Source organism: Stegostoma tigrinum, chromosome 18, assembly GCF_030684315.1.
Source record: "Stegostoma tigrinum isolate sSteTig4 chromosome 18, sSteTig4.hap1, whole genome shotgun sequence".
Classification (NCBI taxonomy): Eukaryota; Metazoa; Chordata; class Chondrichthyes; order Orectolobiformes; family Stegostomatidae; genus Stegostoma; species Stegostoma tigrinum.
This window is the reverse complement of record NC_081371.1, coordinates 21,425,838-21,451,152: the sequence shown is the minus strand read 5'-3', so window position 1 is coordinate 21,451,152 and position 25,315 is coordinate 21,425,838. Positions and strand designations below refer to the sequence as shown.

The window sequence follows — 25,315 nt, the reverse complement described above, 5'->3', positions numbered from 1 at the left end:
TTTTGAGCTTGTAACAAAGACGTGATAATAATTGTGTGGGAGTTTAATCTTCACCTTGTTACAACTGTGATAGGATGAATGTGTTGGTAATCAAGACCCACTAATCCATGAGTTGCAACAGTAGTGCAATTTTTTGATTTAATTACCAAAATGGCAAATTGTTTCTTTTTTCTATTGCCATCGAGAATGAAAGAAGCTTTCACCGGGCTTCTTTAACTAACTCAAAAAAATTCATTTTTCTATAAAACTCTTAAAAACAAGTGGCAAAACCAGGCAACATCTAAGCTATTATTTGGAATTAGATATATATCCTGTTTTAATCCCAAACCAGACACTCTTACACAGCAGAAAAGACAATAAAACTCTGCAAAGGTGTTATTTTAGAAACAGAAATAGAAACACCTTTACTATCCAATGGTTTGAAATTGAAGGATAAAACATGATAGAATTGAACTGCTGCCTACCAATGGAACAGCTTCCAATCAAGGATTTAGTCTGATGGAAATCAAGCTGGATCCAAGTTTTTGGATAATGGTTATAGTTCAGCTTGTCACTTGTTAATCAAAATACTGAAGAGCAGAAACTTTATTAAGTTCCCACATACTACAGAGAGAGATATACTCTTACGGCTGCATTACTGCTTTAGATGTTGTTTCCCTCCTCATAAAGCTCCTAGGTTTTTGAAACAGAAAGTCAAGTCCAAAAATGCTTGCTAGACAACCATCAGCACAGGTGTCTGCATAATCTCTTCCAAAGCTAGATTTTCCAGCAATGATGGGCTACAAACTTCATCCCTAAAAGCTTTGCTTGGATATTTTTACAAAATATTTTACTTTCTGTAATCAGCAGGTGGATTAGAACTAGCATTAAACTCTTGACCTCATTTCCAAGAAAACAGATGGATTCCTTTCAAACTGGTGGTACAAAAAAGATTTTTTAAACCAAGAAGTTCGATATCATCCAGATCTTCACAAATGCATAATTATAGATATGTATTTCCAACCACATAGATGAGACAGATCAACTGGCTAATGTCATCGACGTAGTCACCTCTCCCACTGATGTAGGTAGCTTTGCTTAAGTTTAATCTTCTTATTTTGGATTCATATATGGCATCAAACTTAATGTGGAATTCAGTTGTATTATAAATATCCTTTCCCATAGGATTTCTTTCACCATGAGATAACTATTAAACCTTGAATACTAGCTCTATAATAGCTTTATTCCAGCTTGCTTCCACAAGTATTGTTCTAGAAACTGTCATGAAAACACTTCACAATTACACCTTCCAAACAATCTGTATCAAATAGATTTGTCTAGTTTTCATTCATTGGTGAAGATTAAGTTCCTCCACAATTATTGCATTGCCTTCGTTACACACTCTAATTATTTCTTATTAAATGCTTTGTACAACCGTATAACATACTAGGTTATAGTAAATAATATTGGATTAAGTGCTGCAAAGAATAGTATAAAGGTTAAGGATTGGGATAGTTTTAGAAACCAGCGAAGGGTGACTAAATGCTATTGAAATGAGACAAAACAGAATGAAAGCAAAGTAGCCTGGAACATAAAAACTGATTGTTAGAGCTTTTACAAGTGTATTACATGTTGTAGCTAAAATAAAGGCTGGGCCCTTAGAGGCAGTCTGGAGAAAATATTAAAGGGAATAAGGAAACAGCGGAAGCATTGAATAAATATTTTGTTTCTGTTTTCATGACAAATTATACATCTGAAATAGAGTATAACCTAGGGACTAATAAGAGAGAGGAATTTAAGTCAATTAACATTAGCAGAGACGGGACTAAAAGACAACAACTCCCCAGTCTTGATGGCCTACAACCTTGGCTTCCAAAATAAATAGCTGCAGAGATAGTGGATGCACCTGGTCAAGCTTTACCAAAAGTTCCTAGTCTCTAAAATGGTCCCAGCAAATTAGAAGTTGTAATATTACTACTATTCAAGAAAGGGGATAGAGAAGTCTGACAGTGAGAGACAAAGGGATTTTAAGAGATCTAGTGAGTTTACAACAAAGTTGTAGGTGAACACTAATGTGGGGGGTGTTATGTTATTCACTTTGATAATAAAAATTGTTTTCATTTTCTTATTAAATTTTAAATACTGATGTTGAGGCAGACTTGTGTAGACTAGTAAATGGATCACAGCAAGGCAGCATTCTGGTTAGGAAGTCTAAGACAAAAGGCAGATTTGATCTCTTTTGCAAAGAGATTAGAATACAAGAATAAGGAAACCTTCCTACAACTAGAAATAGTTTATGTGAAACCACACTTTGAATAGTATGTGCAGGTTTTGTCTCTACATCTAAGAAACAATACATTTATACCTAAGACAGTGCAGCCAAGATTAATTAGATTGGTTTTTGGAATGAGGAATTTTGCCTGTGAAGGGCAACCAAGTAAATTGCACCTCTTTACTCTCTGGAATTTAGAAGAATGGGACGTTACTTCTTGAAACCAACAGGGTTCTGGAAATCTTTGGCAGAGTAGGCACTGACAGGTGGTTTTGCCTGGCTGGTGAGTCCAAAACACTAATACTACAATATATCATAATGTTTAAGCTCAAGTAGCAGGTTAGGCGTCAGATTAAAGGATTGAATTTACAGTTCCTTCACTGTCACTGGGTTAAATTCCTCGAATTCTTGTTTTAATAGCACTGTGAGTGCATCTACACCTCAAGAAGGTGGCTCACCACCACCTTCCCAAGGTCACTTAGGGATGGACAACAAATCCTAGCTTTGGCAGAAATGCTCACATCCAATGAAAGAATAAAAACAAGGCAAGCACATCTCCAGTCTGTGACTCACACATGTGCAATGCAATTTGTAACTTCTATCTGGAGATCTATCTTCTATAGTTTCGATTAGGCCATGTTGTTGAGGCAGATTAGAGGGAGCTGTGTTCTGCTTCCAGCTGCACAATACTGGATTAGGGAGTGCCTGATCCTGACAATGAATGCCACAATGTTGAAATCAAATTGGCAGCATGGATAGTCCTAATTTTAAACAATTGAAAGAATTGCTCATAAAAGACGACTACTAAATCCTAAAAATAGAAATTATTCTAAATCTATGACAGTTTTAATCACAGCAATCAATGTTGAGGTTAAAATGGCTTTGACAATAAGCTAAATTCTAGGCTAATAATAGTTATAAATTATACATGCCTTTATTTTAAGACCTTTCTGATTTGCTAAATTTGCACTTTAGGTGGTTAAATACCAACTCTTTGACCATACTTTTGGTTATCAGACCTAAAATCTTCCTAGGTGGTTTGGTGTCTTACCTTGCATCATAATGCTATTTGCAAAGTGTCTCAGGATGTTTTGTTGTGTTAAAGTGACTGGATAAATAAATGTTATTGCGGTTAACAGAATATAACTTAAGATTTAGGTGGTACTGAAACACTGAATAGAATCTGTTGGGGTATCAACGATGTGGGCTATGATGAGATTTCTGCAGAATCGGATGGCGTCAGGAATAATTCACACCATCTGCTATGCAATTGACAAACAGTGTAGTAAATTTCTTCTGAGGCAGCAGCAAGTTGCCAACTGAGAGGAATTACTACTTGTTGGCAGTCTAGCTCTCCTCATTTATGTATAGCTTTCCATCTCATCAAACCTGCCAACAAGCTAGATATTGCAAAATCTCAGCATGGTAGTTAGCTGGTGTATGGCGACTCCAGCTCACCACTTGCCCCAAAAGACCTCTGTGTTGGCCTGTCGGCACCAACAGCTCAGGGCATGTTCAATGGGCATCAAGGCAAACACATCCCACATCCACTGACATTAACATCTGACACATGCTAGTCTCTAGGACCCTCATGGCTCATCCTTGATGTACTTACAGGATGCTTCTGCACTTCCATGCTGCACTAGCAACCATCATTGTAATACTCTCAAAAGGACATGTTATGCTCTGTGAGACACACCCAGCTCATGGACTGGACCAGCCCACATCTCTGGGTTCTGCACTTGCTTTCATAGCATTTGCTCACTCTGAACCTGTGTGGATGCTCACAATATCCCTGCTTTGCTTTTTTTTAATGCTACGCCCCTCAGCCAGGAATATAGGCCTGTATTGCTTCCGTCTTGCCTTGCTGTTTAACCCTGACATAAACGATGCCATCAGCAGGCCTCAGTCAAATCATAGAAACATAGTCCAGGGGAAATAGCCAGAGGTCTGGGAATGCTGGTACTTTTAGTAAAGAACAATGTTTGATATATGTCCCAGCCAAATGGGCAGTCAGATTCAGGATCTTCTCCACTTTAGGGATTTTATGGACTAGACCGGACTGTCTTATTATATTTTATGAAGGTGGCCTAGACTGTAACTTTTTCTTATATTAAAGGCAAATGTAAAGAGATGTGTTCCAGATGCAATTTGACTGGTCAAATTACACAACATTAGGCAAAACACAATTTATTCAAAAGCTATAGTTAAAATATGATAAAAGAAACAAGAACTTAGAATAATACATACAGTAACTATTACTAACTAACTGTTTCATTATAGTAGCATTCCATAAACACACCCTTTGGTTAAAAAGGCAAATTCAGAAATCAGATTTTGTCTTACATGCAACCCAGCAGCCAAGGAAGAGAACCCCCAGCTCCTGGCTGCAATGGAGACAAGGAAATATAGCTTCCACTTCTTCAAGCCCACAGCAGCAACTGCTGAAAGCTAACTAAAAATCCTTGATCTATGATAGCTTGACAACACCTACTTAGGCTGCTTCAATTGTACCAGCTTAAAAATAATCCCAAGGCCTCACCAGGACAAAACACACCTCTTAATGCCCCAGCATTGTCAATGGGTAAGGAGCTGAATGTCGGGCAGTGCAATGCCCATCAAGGTACTTTCTGCCCCCTGGTAATTAGGCAAGTCAGAGGGCCTGCAGGGTTCATGCAGTCAAGGGTTGTTGGGTGACGGTGAGTAGGAAGATGCTGTAGGCAATTGTGAGAGTGGTAGAGCATGTACCTTGATGGAAGGTGGATACAGTAGCAGTGTTGGTGGGGATTTGAGGAATTGGAGAGAATATACTTATGCTGAAGGAGTGAAGAAGGTCTTTGATTTATTTCCTATATTGCTGTGCATTCCTCCAGACAGCTGAGAATCTGGTGGCAATCTTGGACCACGTCTGGTGTTGTGGCCTCTTCTGTTGGCCATGGAGAAAAGGGAAGTTCCATGTCTTCATCACTCTATCCAGCAGGAGCTCCAGGTCTTACCTGCCAAGGGAAGGACCAATTTCCCCTGTCTGCCATGCCTAGGGCAAGTGTCAATACTTTACAGAGTAGCTCATTATTAGCAATGTTCATGGTATGGGCACAAAGAATGCTGGTGAATTCTGGGATATCTGCAGATTGGCAAGCTATTCTGGCAGTGGCATATGTTAAGATGGGGCTGGAATCAAATGTGAAGGATGTCATAGGGGAAAATAGTCCATTAATGAGGCAGGTTTAGTAAGATATGGCAAAAAATCTCACTAGGGAAAATCTCTACAAAAAACTCATCACAACTTAGACTCAGCCCAATGTTTCTGTGCAACACTCTCTCACAAATATAGGTCTTACTTACAAACATGAAACCATACTGTTTCTGCACTGATTTCAATAACGCTTATCCATCTGATCTTTCTCATAAGGTCCCTTGTGATGATCAAAAACGTGGCTATTCATTTTTATTCACGTCTTTTCATATTCTCCAGATAAATGAAAAGTGAAGACATTTTGCAAAATGCTGGATGGTGTTATGAGCACAGATGATGGTAATACTGCATAAGTCAGAGCCTAGGGTGAAACTTGGTCTGATAGATCATACATCTGCAGTTTGGTCACCATGCTGGTCCTCTACTGAACATATTCACAAGATTGCAATCTCTTCTAATTAAAAAAAGAGGTTTACTAAACAATAGAAAAACATTGAATATATATGTAACAAACCATTTAAAAATACCTTAATATAAAAGAAAAACGATTCATCCCTTTTCCCAACAATATTCTTTGGTCACACAATCCCAGTGAGGTACCATCCCTTCCTTAACTGTTTATATTCTGACTCAAGTGACTCTTTTCAGCCCTTCATTAGAACATAGAACATAGAACAGTACAGCACAGAACAGGCCCTTCAGCCCACAATGTTGTGCCGACCATTGATCCTCATGTATGCACCCTCAAATTTCTGTGACCATATACATGTCCAGCAGTCTCTTAAATGTCCCCAATGACCTTGCTAATAGGGCGCCCAGAACTGGACGCAGTATTCCAAGTAAAAGCAGCTTTAGGTTTCTTTTTAGACTTGATGGCCGAAAGACTTCTTTACAGCTCAGATGGCCGAGGCAGATCTTTCTAATTCTGAAGTCTAAAGATTTCTCCCACTTTCACAGCCCACCTACAAACTAAACATTCACAGTGTGCAGAATTCTGCAAAACTAAGAAAAAGCCTTCCTGTTATGATTACATTTGTTCTTCTGAACTCAATCTATCACTGGCCCCTCACCATCTGTTTCAGTATCATAAAACTTAACTCTACAAAGATTCAGCAATTAACTCTCCAGGTAGCTAACTGAGTCATTGAATTTAAGTCACACATTTTCTTGGAAAAGCTGTCTTTAGTTCAGTGCTCAAAATGACTTTCTGACCTTTGTTTAAAAAAATCACATTTACAGAGCCGAAAACAAAAATGTATTCCTTTTATCTACTTTCCAGTTCAAGATCCTAAATCATAATATATCATAAACCTACTTTACAATAATTACAGATTGAAAGAAAACAGCTTTTTAACAGCTATATTGTTGGGTATCTCAGAAATATCAAGAAAACTTACATTGTCTTGCAAATGCAATGGATGCTATATCACTGAGGTAAGCCATACAGATTTGCAGCAATATTCCAAGAAAATTAAAGGTCAAGTACAGACATAAATGCTCTCTAATGTCGTATTTCTTTTCCACTTACTCACCAGCAATGACCAAAGTCAAAGTAAACGAAATTATGTGTTTATCACATGGATCTCAAGAAATCATCCCATGACTGCATTTGCTTTGTCACTGATGAGTATAAACTGGCTTGAATAATGATATCAGTAACTGTGTTGAAATCAACAAAATCATTCTCATTTCCGTTAAGGATCTTTGGCACAAGATATAACTGTATCACTAAACATAGCAGAATATACCCGAGCACCTCCAGTTCACTGAAACGTTCTGTTCTTGCTATCACCAATCTACGCTTCAAAGGAAAACATGTCAGTTCATCTCCTAACAAAATCCTGGGAATTTGGGAACTTAATGGGCAGCATATTGTTGTAACTGTTGTGACATCAGACCAGCTAAATGTGTTGACATGTATATTAGAAATGAGGAAAGCACCCTGGGGCTTTTTTATAGTTTACTGGATCCCTGCTATAGCATAAAATCACAATATGATTAAACTCGTCCTGGCTTTGGGATCATTGCAAAAATTGTTTCAAATAATCACATTTCCAATATACCTTTTAAGCAGCATAAATAAATGTGTTATATTATGAACTTATCAGATTAGCAATTCAATAGGTTTTTGAATCATTATACATAGAACAATACAGCGCAGAACAGGCCCTTCGGCTCTCAATGTTGCGCCGACCTGTGAACTAATCTAAGCCCATCCCCCTACACCATCACATCATCATCCATATGTTTATCCAAGGACTGTTTAAATGCCCCTAATGTGGCTGAGTTAACTACATTGGCAGGCAGGGCATTCCACCCCCCCTTACCACTCTTTGAGTAAAGAACCTGCCTCTGACATCTGTCTTAAATCTATCACCCCTCAGTTTGCAGCTATGCCCCCTTGTACAAGCTGACGTCATCATCCTAGGAAAAAGACTCTCACTGTCCACCCTATCTAATCTTCTGATCATCTTGTACGTCTCTATTAAATCCCCTCTTAGCCTCCTTCTCTCCAATGAGAACAGACCCAAGTCGCTCAGCCTTTCGTCATAAGACCTTCGCTCCAGTCCAGGCAACATCCTGGTCAATCTCCTCTGCACCTTTTCTAATGCTTCCACATCCTTCCTGTAACGGGGCGACTAGCACTGTATGCAATATTCCAAGTGAGGCTGCACTAGTGTTCTGTACAGTTGCAGAATGACATCACGGTTCCGGAACTCAATCCCTCTAGCAATAAAACCTAACACACCGTAAGCCTCCTTAACAGCACTATCAACCTGGGTGGCAACTTTCAGGGATCGATGTACATGGACACCAAGATCCCTCTGCACATCCACACTACCAAGAATCTTTCCATTGACCCAGTATTCTGCCTTCCTATTATTCTTCCCAAAGTGAATCACCTCACATTTATCTGCACTGAACTCCATTTGTCACTTTTCAGCCCAATTCTGCAGTTTATCCAAGTTTCCCTGCAACCTGCAACATTCTTCCACACTGTCCACCACTCCACTGACTTTAGTGTCATCTGCAAACTTACTAACCCATCCACCTATGCCTGCGTCCAAGTCATTTGGGAAAATGACAAACAATAGTGGTCCCAAAACATATCCTTGTGGCACACCACTAGTAACCGGACTCCAGGCTGAATATTTTCCATCAACCACCACTTGTTGCCTTCTTACAGAAAGCCAGTTTATAATCCAAACGGCTAAATCTCCCTCAATCCCATGCCTCCACATTTTCTCCAATAGCCATGTGGAACCTTATCAAAGGCTTTATTAAAGTCCACGTACACCACGTCAACTGCCCTACCCTCATCCACATGCTTGGTCACCTTCTCAAAAAACTCAATGAGGTTTGTGAGACATGGCCTGCCCTTGATGAATCCATGTTGACTATCTCCAATCAAATTGTTGCTTGCTAGATTACTATAAATCCTATCTCTTATAATCCATTCCAAAACTTTTCCTACAACAGACGTAAGGCTCACTGGTCTGTAATTACCTGGGTCATCTCTACTGCCCTTCTTGAACAAGGGCACAACATTTGCAATCCTCCATTCCTCTGGTACTAAACCTGTAGACAATGAGGACTCAAAGATCAAGGCCAAAGGCTCCGCCATCTCCTCCCTAGCTTCCCAGAGAATCCTCAGAAAAATCCCAGCCGGCCCAGGTGATCCATTTGCCTTCACACCTTCTACAATTGATAACACCTCCTCCTTACGAACCTCAATCCTTTCAAGTCTCATAGCCCATATCTCAGTCTTCTCCTCTACAATATTCTCTTTTTCCTGAGTGAAAACAGATAAGAAATATTTGTTTAGCACCTCTCCGATCTCCACAGGGTCCACACACAACTTCCCACTTCTGTCTTTGACTGGACCTATTCCTACCCTAGTCATCCTCTTATTCCTCACATACCTATAGAAAGCTTTAGGGTTCTCCTTTATTCTATCTGCTAATGTCTGCTCGTGTCCCCTCCTTGCTCTTCTTAACTCTGTCTTTAAATCCTTCCTAGCTAATCTGTAACTCTCCATCGCATCATCTGAAACATCTCGTCTCAACGTCACATAAGCCTCTGTCTTCCGCTTAACAAGAGACACAATTTCTTTAGTAAACCACGGTTCCCTTACCTTATCACTTCCTTCCTGCCTGACAGGAACATACCTATCAAGGACACGCAATATCTGTTCCTTAAACCAGCTCCACATTTCGATTGTCCCCATCCCCTGCACTTTGCTACCCCAATCTATGCCTCCTAAGTCTTGCCTAATCGCATTAAAATTGCCCTTCCCTCGTCTATAACTCTTGCCCTGTGGCATGTTCCTATCCCTTTCCATCGCTAGAGTAAATGTAACCGAATTATGGTCGCTCTCTCCAAAGTGCTCACCTACCACTAAATCAAACACTGGCCTGGTTCATTACCAAGTACATGTCCAGTGTGGCCTCCCCTCTTGTGGGCCCTTTGACATACTGTGTCAGGAAACCCTCCTGCACACATTGGACAGAAACTGATCCATCCGATGTACTAGAGTTATAGCATTTCCAGTCAATGTTGGGCAAGTTAAAGTCTCCCATAATGACCACCCTGTTCCTTTCACTCCTGCCCAGAATCGTTTTGCCAATCCTTTCCTCCACATCCCTGGAACTTTGCAGAGGCCTATAAAAAAACTTCCAGCAGTGTGACCTCTCCTCTCCTGTTTCTGACCTCAGCCCATACCACCTCAGTAGACGAGTCCTTGTCAAAAATTCTTTCAGCCACCGTTATACTGTCCTTGACTAACAAACCCACACCTCTCCCTCTTTTATCACCTTCCCTGATCTTTATGAAAGATCTAAACCCTGGAACCTGCAACACCCAGTTCTGACCTTGCTCTATCTATGTCTCCGAAATGGCCACAACATCGAAGTCCCAGGTACCTATCCATGCTGCAAGCTCACCTACCTTATTCTGGATACTAGATTGGTAGATGTGACAATGGATTAGGGAGGAAATCTACAGCAAATATCAACAGAATGCAGAGCAGAATAAACTAAAACATGCTTGAATATGTATTATTACATTTTACTTACCTGCTCTGAGCTCATCTTCTGCAACCCTTCCTCCCACATCGCCCTGTTGTTGTCAATTCCATATGCTGGGGGTGGTGTCAATCCTTGAAGAATCTGAGAGTCACGGTCCTGACACAGAGATGTGAGGTGTCTTATGTACAGCTTCAGTTTACTGCGGTTCTGGTTCAGTTCTAATAGTGACTGGATGATCTGCTGGGAAGGAAAACTGAAGGTTGGAACAAGCCATCAACATTAGGTATGTGTTGCAACAGTGAACGTGGCCACCACCATTGAGAATAAGTAAATTCTGGAAGCCATCACCACAAAGTTTCAACTGAAGCATGAGAGGCATAAGGCATAAACTCTGCAATGCAGCCACATACCAAAATGAAAAAGAAAGAACATGAAATAATGAGTTACTAACACCCAACGTTTCACTAAAAATTACGGAATGACCCAAGGCTTCCTACCAAAACAAAAGCAACAAAATCAAGGCAGCATGAAAACAATCACAAACATTTTTAGAACAATGAAGATGCGATGATTTGAAATAGGATGTCCCTTTGGCTTGTTACTTGTAATGTGAGAGTTTAATTTCTGATCATTTCGAATTCTTAAATGTTTTACACTGTTCCCAGCACCATCATCACCAAACTGCTCTTCTCAAACAAGAAACAGAAGGTCCTAAATTTTGTACAGTATCTTTCATGACTCAAGACATGAGAAATAAACATTAGCTAGAATATTGAGACAACCTTTCTTCTCTTCTTCAAATAATCCTTGGTTCACTGTTGCATCTGAACATATCTCCCAGCACTGCGTTAACAGTCTGTTCTCTGGACCAGGCTTGAACCCATACTTTTCACACTCAGAATTAGGGTACTATCATTGAGTTAAAGCTGACATTTAAAATTAGGATATTTTGTCCCAAACAAAGAAAATAAGCATACAGAAGTTGTAAAGTTGAGACTTAATTATGTATTGTTCAGTCTACATTTGGACTTGTGTTCAGTGTGGGTCACCAGGACAGGAAAGGTCATACGTATGTTGGAAAAAATACCAAATTGAGGTGAGATGTGGCTACAGATTGGTATGCGTGTATGGATATATCAATTCAGACGTTACTTTGAAACACATCAGTCTTGTAGAATGGAAAGACTTAAATTTACTTTCGTGAAACTAAAATACCAGTTATTATCACTACTTCTTAAAAAATGCAAAGTGATAAATGCTTGAAATAACCTGTTAAGCAAGGTAGATGAAAGTAAAATTATTTAAAAAGAATGAATCCTTGACTGAAGGATTAATGTTCCTTAACATTTGAGTTTAAATGCTTAACATCCTGCATATTTGTATCACGAGACTGTTATTTCAGAAACCCAGGTAACATTCTGGGAATCAGGGTGTGAAACCCGCCATGACAGATGGTGGAATGTGAACTTAATATAAGTCTGGAAGTAAGGGTCTAATGATGACCACGAACAATTGTCAACTGTCAGAAAACCCCCTCTAGTTTATTAATGTCCTCTACATAATTTGTCCTCTACACAAAGGAAATTGTCTTCCTACCTAATCTGTCTTATGTGTGGCTCCAGACCCACAGCAATGTGGTTGACTCTTAACTGCCCTCTTAGAAATTAGGGGTGGACAATAAATACTGACGCAGCCAGCATCATCCACATCCCATGAATGAATTTAAAAAAGCTCCATGTATTGGATAAACATATTCAAGAGTTATATCTTTTGTACATTCAGAATTTAATCTCAATGAAGATGTGACTACAGTCCAGATCTTAGCTGTCTGTCAACAAGAGCTGCTGATACATGAAGAATAAAAGGGGTGGTTAGAAGTGGTTCGTTCTTTGTACAATTCCATGTGAGCACTAAAAAATAAAGTCCATAACAATGATCCATACCCAGAATCAAGAAGAAAAATGTTGATTCATTTGATTCAAGGAAATTGCATTAATGATATATACTGGTACTTGTATGACAACAGCTGCTGGCCTCAATAAGTTGTCAATGTACTTCTGACTACTATGTTTATCACGATAGGGATACAGGATCCTAGCTGCAGCTCCTGATCATTTCCTAGTATAAACTCTGTACACCCCTTAGTTTCTGTTTCTCAATATTATGAATGTAAGTTCATCTTCAAAACAGCATTGGCAGCCCGAATGAAGCACATCAGATGCCATTTTAGTGAAGCATGCCCAAAGGAAGCAGTACTGGAAACCAAAGTAGGTTAGACTGTGACATCAGCAATGACTGATAATCAACCATTAATTTACCTGAAGATAGTTAATGATCTCTTTAAGTAGTAATTGTGATAATGCATGTAATGGTGATTTGACACCAGTATTGCCATTTTGGTATGTAAAGGGATCATCAACTTTCAGGACAGTGGATGATTGATTTGGACCGGCTGTTGCTGGGTTAGTAGAATTGTTTGGAGGTTAAAGTTCAAGTCTACAAGGAGTGGTGTAGCATGTGGTTAAAGTTCTTACTTCATGTGTTTGTTTGGATACCACAGTTCCTACTTAAAGGAACCATCATCTACGTTCAGGTTAATTGTTGATTGATTTTCAGTAGTTGCTGTGGCAATTGTAGAATTGTTTGATAGTTTCTGGAGTAGTTTAAAGTTTCTAAAACTTATGGGTAGTGGTGTAGAATTTCCTGAAGAATTCTGTCCTAACTTCTGCACAAAGTACGAGCTCTCAGATATCCATGTAGTCAGTTACATTCACTTAGACTGCAGTATGACAAGGAGATTGTGCAGGAGTGATAAAAAACATGACTATCTTTTGGCGAAGCGGGGAGAGGGGCATTCAGCAGGCGGCTCCAAGTACTTTGTGTTCAAAGAACAACCTTTCTATCTGAATCTCAGTGAGCAGGTTATCAGACGTTGGTGCTTCACTAAGGATGTTTTTATTGAAATCTGTCACCTGTTAGTCCAAAGTTGCAGCCTCAGAGCAGGGTTAATGGCTGTTAGGATGCTATGAACGATAATGTGTTTGGCTCTTCTCAGACTGCAGCAGATGAGCTTCCACTACTAACTAAGATTGGCCATTGAGTGCAAAGGCCCATTCTGATATGACATGGTTCATGACTGTGGTGAGCAACCCGGTAACATGTGAACAGCATGCAAGCAAGGTCATCAGGGCCAAGGACACGACATTGCCTGCCACAACCATCTGCTTCCAATGCTTTTGCAATATTTGTCTGGATGGTTTTATGGCTCTCATTCTCGCCACCTTCTGTATTAAGGTCTTAGTGCAGTGTCAGAAAATAATACCATAAGATCATAAGACATTGAAGTGGAAGTAAGTTGCCCATCGAGTTCACACTGCTATTTAGTCATGGCTGATGGGCATTTCAACTCCACTTCCCTGCACTCTCCTCGTAGCCCTTGATTCCTTGTGAGATCAAGAATTTATCAATTTCTGCCTTGAAGACATTTAATGTCCCGGCTTCCACTATGCTCCGTGGCAATGAATTCCACAGGCCCACCACTCTATACTGCTTGCACTCTGCCATGTTGCACCATTATTGAGTCTATCCCATGCTAAAAGCACTTTTAGCAGCTTCCTGCACCTGCTCTAGAAACAAGGCACCTCCTCTTCAAGAGGATGGCTTTAAATATTTTCAAGAAGCTGCAAGTGGTACTAGCCTCCCACAATTTGCATCATTTGCCAAGTGTGTGGTCACTGAACAGTGCATTCAGAATTGGCCGCACACTGCGATCACTTAAATCAGTGATTCTTAAGCTTGTCCAATTTCACAGCTAGAGCCTGTTATGTCTACGGTAGATGAGGTTCAGCTCTGATGGCTCAATGGCTGATATGCCTGATGAAAGCCACTGATCTGGCTCTCACAGTACAGCGGTGGGCAAAGAGATGGTCATGCCTTGTTTGTTGTGTGGAGAACACCATGCACTTTAAAAACCGTATTTGCATGTGTGTGGCATATGAGTAAACAGATATAATTCCTTAAGAGCGATCTGAGTCTGGAATCATAGGATTTTACAGCACAGGAGGGGGCTATTTGGCCATCCTAACTGTGCCTGCTCAACAAAGGTATTTCCATTTATTTCCATTCTCCTGCCCCTTCCTTGAACCTTTTTAAATTTTGAAACCTCATAAATGAAATCTTCCTTAACTCAATATTCTTTTTTCTCTTCTTCCCCAAATCTGATATTAGTATTCAGTATGAGTCCACTAAGATGCCAGATATATGATTGGCTCTCAGCATAATGCAATTCTACAGGTGATTCTTGATGTTAAATGTTACCCTCACATGTTCATCTGTATTTCTTGCCTCTCTCTCTCTTCCAAGGAACTCACAATATGATGAATAGCAAACTTATATTTACATCCTCCCATTCTAATATGCAATGTTCAAAAAAGCTTAATTTTCAGCTCTCTGACTGGTCCGTTCATTTGATTATTTAAATACAGCAGTCAGCATTCAGAACTGACAATATTTGGTTTTACAACAGCTAGACAGAGGAATCAATTAAGTGGTCCTTTCTGAATAGATAACAGAAACTGACCGACTTCCATGAGGTTGCTTTTGGATCAGGAGCAGGAATGCCTTCTCTCAGGAAGAAAATCATCTTCAGTGCTTCTTTGTGAAGCAAGGTGCCTGGAGGTGATGGTGGATGGTCATTGCTGGAATGAGGTAGGAATAACATCTTAGATGCATCCCTTATTTGGGATTAAAATGTTGCATGTGAAACTTGGCTAATTTTCCTTTATGTTTAAAGAATATGCAGGCATAGCAGCATGTATTGCAGGAATATAAATCAATGAGGTTGGGATTTACCTTGACTGTGGTTAGCATCTACAGTTCAAATAAATGTACAGACACATGGTAGGTTTTGTGAAGAGATGAGATAAAACTAATTGCTTTCATGAATCTTTGTCAGCAACAAATACATTCTTCTTTGACCTGTCACAATAGCTGAAAGCATATACTTTCTGTGACTGGATGTGAAGTTCTTCAGCCTATTTGGGAGCATTCACTGTCCTCCTATCCAAGACTGTAAAATTATTTAAGAAATTGCTTTGAGAAATATATACCTCAAACGCATAGATTGGGAAAAACCCAATTCACCTGCGGCAAGTTCCTAAAATCCATTATGGTGCTCCAAGTATTTTGACCTGATACTTTTCTGAGGAAGAGAGGGAAGATTTAAATAAGAATGAACATTAACTGACAACCAGTCTTTCAGAATCATTGCTAAATAACTTAGGAGCAGGTCTTAAAGTCAGAGACATTGTCTGGGATGAAGGAAGTCAACAGCAGAATAGGAAAGAAAACGTAATTTAAGAAAATGAAGAGTCTTTGCTCCTTCGCATACAAGACATACAAAATATGAATAAAAATAATCATTCATCTAATTTTAAACAAAACATCTCCACCACCAAAGATATAAGGAACTGCAGATGCTGGAGAATCTGAGAAACAAGTGTAGAGTCGGATGAACACAGCAGGCCAAGCATCATCAGAGGAGCAGGAAAGCTGAAATTTCGGGCCTAGAAAGCTGAAATTTCGGGCCTAGACCCCTGAAATGTCGATTTTCCTGCTCCTCTGATGCTGCTTGACCGGCTGTATTTATCCAGTTCTACACTTTGTTATCGCTGCCACCAATGTACTGTTTCTGAAATTATTCTGATTGGTTTCCTTTCTGTGATTAACTTTAGGAAAGTATACATTTTTACTGTGATGGCTAGAAATTATAGCTAATCATGGTAGTGTGAAGGAAAAGAATGAACAAACACACATTTAACAATTAAATATCCAGTAGTAGTATTCCAGTGATGGCAATTAAGTTCCTTCACCTCGGTTTCCAGTAGCACAATCACACTTAATTGTTTAAAAAAAATTCCAATTATCCTAAACAATATAAATTTCAAAGTTTGGTCTTCTTGACTTCTGCGTAGAGAAATGTGAGTTTAAGGTCCACCTGCTCTGGAGATGTGTACTAACATCTCTTTACAGTTTGATATGTAAATACTGAAAATGTTAATGTTAACAACAACACTTTTTAACATAAAAAGAGTATTGTTAGATTTTTTTTCATGTCTTCTCTTTTATCTGGGTTGTAAGGAAGAAAATCTGTTTGAAAACAAACTCTGTTTTTTGCTAAGCATCAATATCATCACTTCTTCTAATGAAATGCCTGCAGAACCAGTTAGCACCAACAGTCTGTCAACACAGCATGCCAGAGAACGAGATCAAAATCCTGGTTCCTGATGAAGCAAGTGTTTCATAATTGATGTTATTTTCCAGGTGAATGCGGGTTAGAAGGTGTGGAATTTCAAAAATGTTTCCAATAGTTTAGCAAGCAGAAAATGCAGCAGTTTCTAAGTGTCAGCTGTCTTTGACTGCTCCAAGTTGGTCATCGACCATTCAATAACTTTGTGCACTGAACGGGAAGTGTTACAACATCAATGAAAATAATATGTGCACACCAAATAGTGTCATAAAATCCCCATGGCTGGTGTCAGGTTTCCAAGCTATTTCTTGTTTTATTTAATTTGAGTTTAAAAGCTTGCTTTTCAACTTTCACCTGCTGAAGTGTCTAACATTGTCTATCATTCCCCTCAACCAACAGGACCTGTTCACACTTCTTTTTGCTGTGCTTATATTGCTGTAAGTTTTAGAGAGATTTGTGCTGATTTTCTTCCCCTTCATTCACTAGGACTCTGCTCTGAAACTTTCCCATTGCAAAAGTTTGGAGAGCTCAGCATGTTGTTAAATATGTGTACAAATCTGAATCCTGCTACAATTTTGTGATAACCTATTGGGGCACTGCCACAAGTCAGTATGGCAGTTTAAATATGATTTTCAATGAAGCAGGCCACAAGATCAGGCTGAACAGGAATCGTGTGCTGTTGGAAAATAATAGAATTCTGTATTTGTGAAGTGAAATACAAGGGTAGAAGGGTGATAAAACTGGGCTGCTGCCTTTGAAACAAGGAGATCGAAACATAAGCAAGTTATTTTAGAAAGACAGAATAATCCAGAAAATTAAGGAGTGTACAGGAGCTTGTCCGAAAGAATCACTGGGGGTGGGAGTGTTGGATTTCCACTCCCGGTGACTTCATTTCAGAGAAAGGTCCAGTGTGCCCTCCAAATTTCCTGATACAAGGAACAGCTGAGGAACCAAGCCATGGAAAGCCAATTCAGATGTCTTGTCACCTTTATAGCAAGCAAGCAAGGCACCTGATGACACCAGAATATTCTGTCTGGCGCTGTCTTTATATTTCCAAACATTACATTAGCAGCCATTACTTGTTTGAAGAATTTTTTTTTTATGGTAACAAACAGAAAACAACAAAATGAATTGTATCAACTTAATATACAAAATATACTACATCATAGAATTTCTAGAATTCTCCACTGCACAGCAAATAATTAGTTTCAGTCATTCAATGCAGCTGGATAAACAAATCCTAGGTAAAGAGTGATTTGAATTGTAAATGTTACCAATAGATCAGCATCAATCTGTTGCTCTCTTTGTCTCTTCCTATCTAATAGCTTGACCCTTTCTGAACAAAAGTGAATAAGCATGTTCATACATTTGTTTGAAAAGCCGCTCAAATTCACCGTTCCCTTTATATCCACATTGTTTTATTTGGCACAGTATTTACTCTGCAGGAATGAATTCCATATTTTCTTATACAATATCTACGCAAGCCTCCTGACTACACAGAGCATGAAATCTGATGTATAGCCTTCAGATTTAGTCTATTGTGGAGTTCATTGCTTCAGGCAGAGATGAGCAGTATGAATATTTTTTAATGGTGTCAGTTTGTATGCATGCTCTATGTACCCTTATTCTTTATAATTAAACCCTTGATTAGGTGTGCAGCATTACACAAACCGTATCAACCATATTTTTGATCATCTGCATGTTGCATGCATTATCTACAGTTCTGAGCTTTTGTCCATACTGCTAATTAAAATTACGAGTTGTTGTTGATATCTCTCCAGCACGTGTCAGGTTGATAGTGCTGTTAAGAAGGCTTATGGTGTGTTAGGTTTTATTGGTAGAGGGATTGAGTTCCGGAGCCGTGATGTCATGCTGCAACTGTACAAAACGCTAGTGCGGCCTCATTTGGAATATTGCGTGCAATTCTGGTTGCCCCATTACGGGAAGGATGCGGAAGCATTGGAGAAGGTGCAGAGGAGATTTACCAGGATGTTGCCTGCTCTGGAGTGCAGGCCCTATGAAGAAAGGCTGAGCGACTTGGGTCTGTTCTCATTGGAGAGAAGGAGGCTAAGAGGGGATTTAATAGAGACATACAAGATGGTCAGAGGATTAGATAGGGTGGACAGTGACAGTCTTTTTCCGAGGATGATGACTTCAGCTTGTACAAGGGGGCATAGCTACAAATTGAGGGGTGATAGATTTAAGACAGATGTCAGAGGCAGGTCCTTTACTCAGAGAGTGTTAGGGGCATGGAACGCCCTGCCTGCCCATGTAGTTAACTCAGCCACATTAGGGGCATTTAAACAGTCCTTGGATAAGCATATGGATGATGATGGAATAGTGTAGGGGCGGGGCTTAGATTAGTTCACAGGTCGGCGCAACATCAAGGGCTGAAGGGCCTGTTCTGCGCTGTATTGTTCTATGTTCTATGTTCTATCTGTCCAAGAATATCCACAGAAATAAATGAACATAGTATTAGTTAACTAGCGAACAGCAGCTGCCTTTGGGTTCGTTACCTGGTTACCACAGTTCTGTATTTATAGACCAGTAGCTTCAAGGGTTTGGAAACTGTTGTCCCGTATCTAAGTTTGCTGACAGCACTGTTTCAAGGTTAGCCTAAAACAGAGCTTGGTTAACTTGTCTGGTTGTCTCTGGAGAGTGGTGTTTCTTTCATACTTCTCAGCACGGATCCTGGCAGAAGCAGGTAAACACCACCTGGTGGATGTTATAACAACAGAAATCATGGTAGAATCTGTTTGCTTAATGCTGGAAATAATTGTAAATTATAAAGGTAAGAAAGTTGACTGAACATTACATACAGTCATAGAGTCATACTACACAAAAGCAGACGCTTCAGTCCAACTCATCCATGCCGACCAAGTTTCCCAAACTAAATTAGTCCCATTTGCCTGCATTTGGCCCACATCCCTCTAAACCTTCCTATTCACGAAACTGTCCAAATGTCTTCTGAATGTTATAACTATAGCTGCATCTACAAATTCGTTTGGCAGCTCATTCCAATTCCGATCCACCCTCTGTGTGAACAATTACCCTTCAAGTCCCTTTTAAATCTTTCTCCTCTCACTTTTAAAAATATGCCCTCTAGTTTTGAGCTCCCTACTCCTAAGGGGAAATGAAAAAAAGCCTTTGCTTTTCAACTTTTCAATGCCCCTCATGATTTTATAAATCTCTATAAGGTCAGCCCTTAACCTCCCATGCTCCAAGGTAAAATGTCCAAGCGTATCCAGCCTCTCCTTATAACTCATAACCTTCAACCTTGGCAACATCCCTGTAAATCTTTTCGGAACTTTCTCCAATTTAATATCTTTTCCATAGCAGGGCAACCTAAAATATAGAAAGTACACCCAAAGCGGTCTCACCAATGTCCTGTACAACTGCAACATGATGTCCAAAGACCCACACTCAATGGTCTGAGCAAGTGTGTCAAATGCTTTCTTGACCACCTTATCTACCTGTGATGCAATTTTTAACAAACTGTGTACCTAAACCCCACGTTTTGTTTGGCAACACACTCCAGGGTCCTACCATAAACTGTGCAAGTCCTGCCCTTGTTCATCTTACCAAAATGCAACACCTCACATTTATTCAAAAGTAAACTCGAGCTGCCACTCCTCAGCTCATTGACCCAATTGATCAAGATCCCTTTGTAATCTTCGATAAACTTCTTCAGTGTTGACTATATCACCAATTTTTTTTAGATTAGACTCCCTACAGTATGGAAACAGGTCCTTTGGCCCAACAAGTCCACACCGCCCCTTAAAGCATCCCACCCAGACCCATCTCCCTATAACCCGCACACCCCTGAATACTACGGGCAATTTAGCATGGCCAATCCACCTAACCTGCACATCTTTGGACTGTGGGAGGAAACTGGAGCACCCGGAGGAAACCCTCGCAGACACGGGGAGAATGTGCAAACTCCACACAGAGAGTTACCCGAGACTGGAATTGAACCCGGGTCCCTGGCGCTGTGAGGCTGCAGTGCTAACCACCGAGCCACCGTGCCGCCTTTACCACTGATCCACTGTGCTGCTGTTTTAGCGTCACCTGCAAACTTATTAACCATGCTTCCTAAATCCTTATCCAAATCATTTAGTAAATGACAAACAACAGTGCACCCTGCACAGATCCTTGCGGAAGACCAGATGTCACGGGCCTCCAATCCAAAAAACAACCCTCCACCACCACACTCTGTCTCCTCCCGTCAGCGAATTTTGTATCCAATTGGCAAGCTCTCCCTGAATCCCATGTAATTTAACTTTATTAATCAGCCTACCATGCGAAGCCTTGTCAAAGACTTTACTAAGGTCCATGTAGACAACATCTATCATTCTGCCCTCTGTATTTTTAGTCACATTGTCAAAAAATCAATCAAGTTTGTAAGAAACGATTTCCCATGCACAAAGCCATGCTTCTATCCCTTCTTAGTCCTTGCCTGTCCAAATGCCTGTAAATCATGTCTGTCAGAATCCCCTCCAACAGCTTACCCACTACTGATACCGTACTCACTGGTCTTTAGTTCCCAGACTTCTCTTTGCAGCATTAAATAGACACATTAGCCACCATCCAGTGCTCTTGTACCTCACTCATTGCTGTAGATGATACAAATCTCTCTTCTAGGGGCCCAGTAATTTCTTCCCTAGCTTCCCACAACATCCTTGGATAACTTGATCAAGTCCCAGAGATTTATCTACTTCTATGTCTTTTTAAGACCTCCAGTACCTCTTCTTCTGTAATGTAGACTGTTTTCAAAACATCAACATTTATTTCCCCTAGTTCCCTCGTCTCCATGTCTTTCTCCGCAGCTAAACACACCCAGATGGCCTTGTTGATCTTTAAGGGGCCCTATCCTCTCCCTAGATGCTCAGAATTAAAAGAGACCTTCCTGGCTTAATCAGGAGTCTGCTTGTTCTTTTGATGGTAATTGGTGAAGCCAGAGTATTGTGCTGGTTCAATGATTCAACAGATTTGATGCCAAAAGGGAGAGCTGAAATACAATTGACACGATATGAGGGTGTATCCCGGGGAGGAAGCCGACTTAACAGTAATATAATTAGTAATATATACATAAACGATTGCGTACAGCAACTAGCAGTCCTTCAACTCTTGATCAAGGGAACAGGGTGGGTTGTTCCCGTGGATATCATTAGGATGAATAGACAGGCAGAGAATGAGTAAAATTCATTCAGTGATGGAAGGTAATGGGAGATAGTCCCAGAGTTTCATGTCAGGTTTTTAGGTTGATTTGCCAGCTCTTTCAAGTTTCATTGGATGACATCCTCAGGTACACAAGGCCTTAGTTTTAGGTAACATATTTGGACAACGTTAACGGAATCTCATGACCTTAGTAAGTGTTACAACTAATTAACAATACAATACAAAGCTCTCAGAAGTGAAGACTTGTGCTCATGTTATTTTCAAGATTGGTGAACACTGACTTCATCGAACGCAACATCTGGACAGAGGACACAAGTAAAATATAGCACAGAAGTCAGAACCTATTTACAACTTAGAAAATGTTTTTCAAACCATGTGTTTAGTGGTTATGGTGTCATTTGTGCGCACAGAGAAAATGATTAGCTCTCTCTCACTCACAAAGAGAACAAATGGCTGCCACGTTGGTTGTTGGGCAACTCCCAAGTTGTTGCAGGTTTTGTTCTCAAATTGGATGCAATTGGTTTGGCTTGAGGTTTAAGGTACCATTCGCTTTGACTGAGTATCAATCATCGTTACATATTTAAGAGTGTCCTGATCCCTCGCTGTTGTTTATATGTACTATATAAAGGAAGCACTATACTGGAAATGCAAAAATATGGTCAGTCCCACTTGATCAGAAGTACTAACAGTCAAATGTTTGCATTACGTTGGAAATGGAGGATCATAAACATAACTTGTTATCATATACGCAGACTCTGTTCTCTGATACAACATATATTTTCACAATAGTGTGAATGCCTCAATGTATGTGACTACAGTAGCTTGATATGGCAGTAAAATTGAGCTTAACATACAAGACATCAACTATAGTGCTGAAGGATAACTGGCTTTTAAAAGCAGTTATATAAAATTACACTGGATTAGACATTTAAACTGTAGCATAATGTTGCTGCAACCAGCCAATGCGGCGATTCCATTTCCGATCACGTTCAGTTTTAATTTGTATAAGATGTTAGAAGATTGAAAGATCTCACAAGTGGTTAATTTAAATCTTTGTTTGTAACACTGAAATATGTTGGTATCAGAAAACAGCAGCAGAACATTACAGGTTAGAGGCCATTTAGCCTATTGTGTCAGTGTCGGCTTCATGGAAATGCAACCAACCAGCCTTCTTTCTCCATACAACTATGGATCTTCTTACGTCAAAAAGGCGATGAACCTGTGTTAAATGTTGCCAAGCATGCATCTGCAAAACAGTAACTGAAATCAAAGGCGTGGACACGAAGATTCTTCTCAATAAACTGCAGTTTAGAGGAGGCAATGGGCTAGTGCTATTGCTGGACTATTAATTCAGACACCAAGGTAATGTCCTGGGCACCTGGGTTCAAATCCCGCCATGCCAGCTAGTGGAATTTGAATTCAATAAATATAAGGAACTAACAGTCTAATGATGACTGTGAATCCATTGCCGGTTGTCGGAAAAATCCATCTCGATCACTAATATCTTTTAAGGGAGGAAACCGCCATCCTTACCTAGTCGGGCTAAATGTGACTCCAGACCCACAGTGATGTGGGTGACTTATAGCTGCCCTCTGGGCAGTTAGGGACAGGCAATAAATGCTGCCTAACCAGTGATGTCCTTATCCCATGAATGAATAAATAAAGAATAACGTTGCCTTTGATGCAGATCATCAAATGGAGTATTGTCAAGAAGGCTATTATTCAGAGGCCTCCCCAATATGGTGCTTAGTGTGGTGTATCAGAATGCAATTTATCAGTGGAGGGTTTGAACCTGTTCAACTGTTTTCTTTTGTAATCACTCCCTCTACTCCACTTTACTCATCTTCATATAAACAGGGAGAGACCACTTCCCTCATGGGTGCTGGCAACCTTTCTCTTGATTTCCGAAGTTATCTGAGTATCTGAAAGCTGGTCTCATTACAATTTTGCATTTATTTTTTCCTGCCCCGATGCCTTCCTCCTACGACTGCAGCAGAAGACATTCTCTATTATGACTATCTGACTTGTGAAATAAATCTTGTATAAGGTTCTTCAGTCATTTCTTGTTATTTAAACATTATCAGTAGGTTTTTGCCCTTTCTTCCAGATCCACTATGTTTGTGCAACAAGAGAATTGCTTTATACAATGCAATACAATATAATTCAATACAGCACAGGATCAGGTTCTTCGCCCCACCAAGCCTACACAGATTCCTAATCTTTATTCAGGCCCGCGACTTATTGCCCATGTACAGTTTCCATCCCTCTGTTTGCCTCACATTCATGCGTCTGTCAAGATATGCCTTAAACGTTGCTAACATGCTTGTTTCCACCACCTCCACTGGCAGTGCATTTCAAGTACTCAACACAGTCTGTGAGAAAAACTTTATCCAAACTTCTCCCCTAAACTTTCCCCTCTCACCTTGAACCTTGTAGTTGGCCTTTCCACTCAAGGAAAAAGCCTCTGACTATCCACCCTATCTTTACCTCTCAAAACTTTGCAGATCTCTATCAGGTCACCCCTCCCCATCTATCTTTCCAATAAAATCAATCTGAGTTTATCCATCCTCTCCTCATAACTAAAACCATCCAGATGAAGCAACATCTGCATCCTCTCCAAAGCATCCTTGTCTTTCCGGTAGTCTGGTGAGCAGAGCTGCATGCAATGTTCTAAATGTTCAAAACTAATTAAAGTTTTGTGCAGCTGTAACATAATTCGTCAACTTTTATATTCGAGAGTGTATGCCTTCTTGACTACGTCATCCACTTGCGTTGCCATTTTCAGGGATCTGAGGGCCTATACACCCAGATACCTGTATTTGTCAATGCTCCTAAGGGTTCTGCCATTTATTGTATATATTGCACCTGAATTTGACCTTCCAAAATGCATTTGCCTGCATTAAACTCCATCTGCCATTTCTCTGCCTAAATCTGTAATCTATCTATATGCTGCTGTATGCTTTGAAAATCCCCCTCATTGTCTGCAACTCTGCCAATTTTGGTGTCATCCAAACAAAGGATTACCCGCATTTGTGACATCAACAGATTTGGAAACTGTGCCTCTTTAATCTTAACTCAAATAACCTTGAGAGAACATGAACAGAGCCAGTGTCGATACTTGTGCAATACTACCTCTAGTTCTTCTCTAATCCAAAAAAATACATATTTTTGAGTCTGTCGACTGTACAGGGAGGAGAGCAATGGAACAAGCTAAAAATAAAAGGTACAAAAATGTAATGAGTCTGACCTTCAGACACACTGTTGACTGACTTTTCATCAACATTGCTACATTTCTTTCCACAACAAAAGCCAGCCTTTTTGTAAGCCAAGTCAAAGACAGCTTCACGAATGAGTTTGAAAATTCAAATGCACCATCTAAACAAATCTAATAATAATTAGCCACTTCTTTAAAAGAG

The 25,315-nt window shown here is 40.0% G+C and overlaps 1 protein-coding gene across 1 annotated transcript in view; it reads right to left on the bottom strand.

Moving 5' to 3' along the window:
• LOC125460655 (ELKS/Rab6-interacting/CAST family member 1-like) overlaps nucleotides 1–25,315 on the bottom strand; it is a 730,867-nt gene that overhangs the window by 34,392 nt on the left and 671,160 nt on the right. Inside the window, exon 19 of the mRNA XM_059652379.1 lies at nucleotides 10,523–10,714. Within this exon, the coding sequence (XP_059508362.1) occupies nucleotides 10,523–10,714 (192 nt within the window). The remainder of the gene's footprint in view (nucleotides 1–10,522; nucleotides 10,715–25,315) is intronic.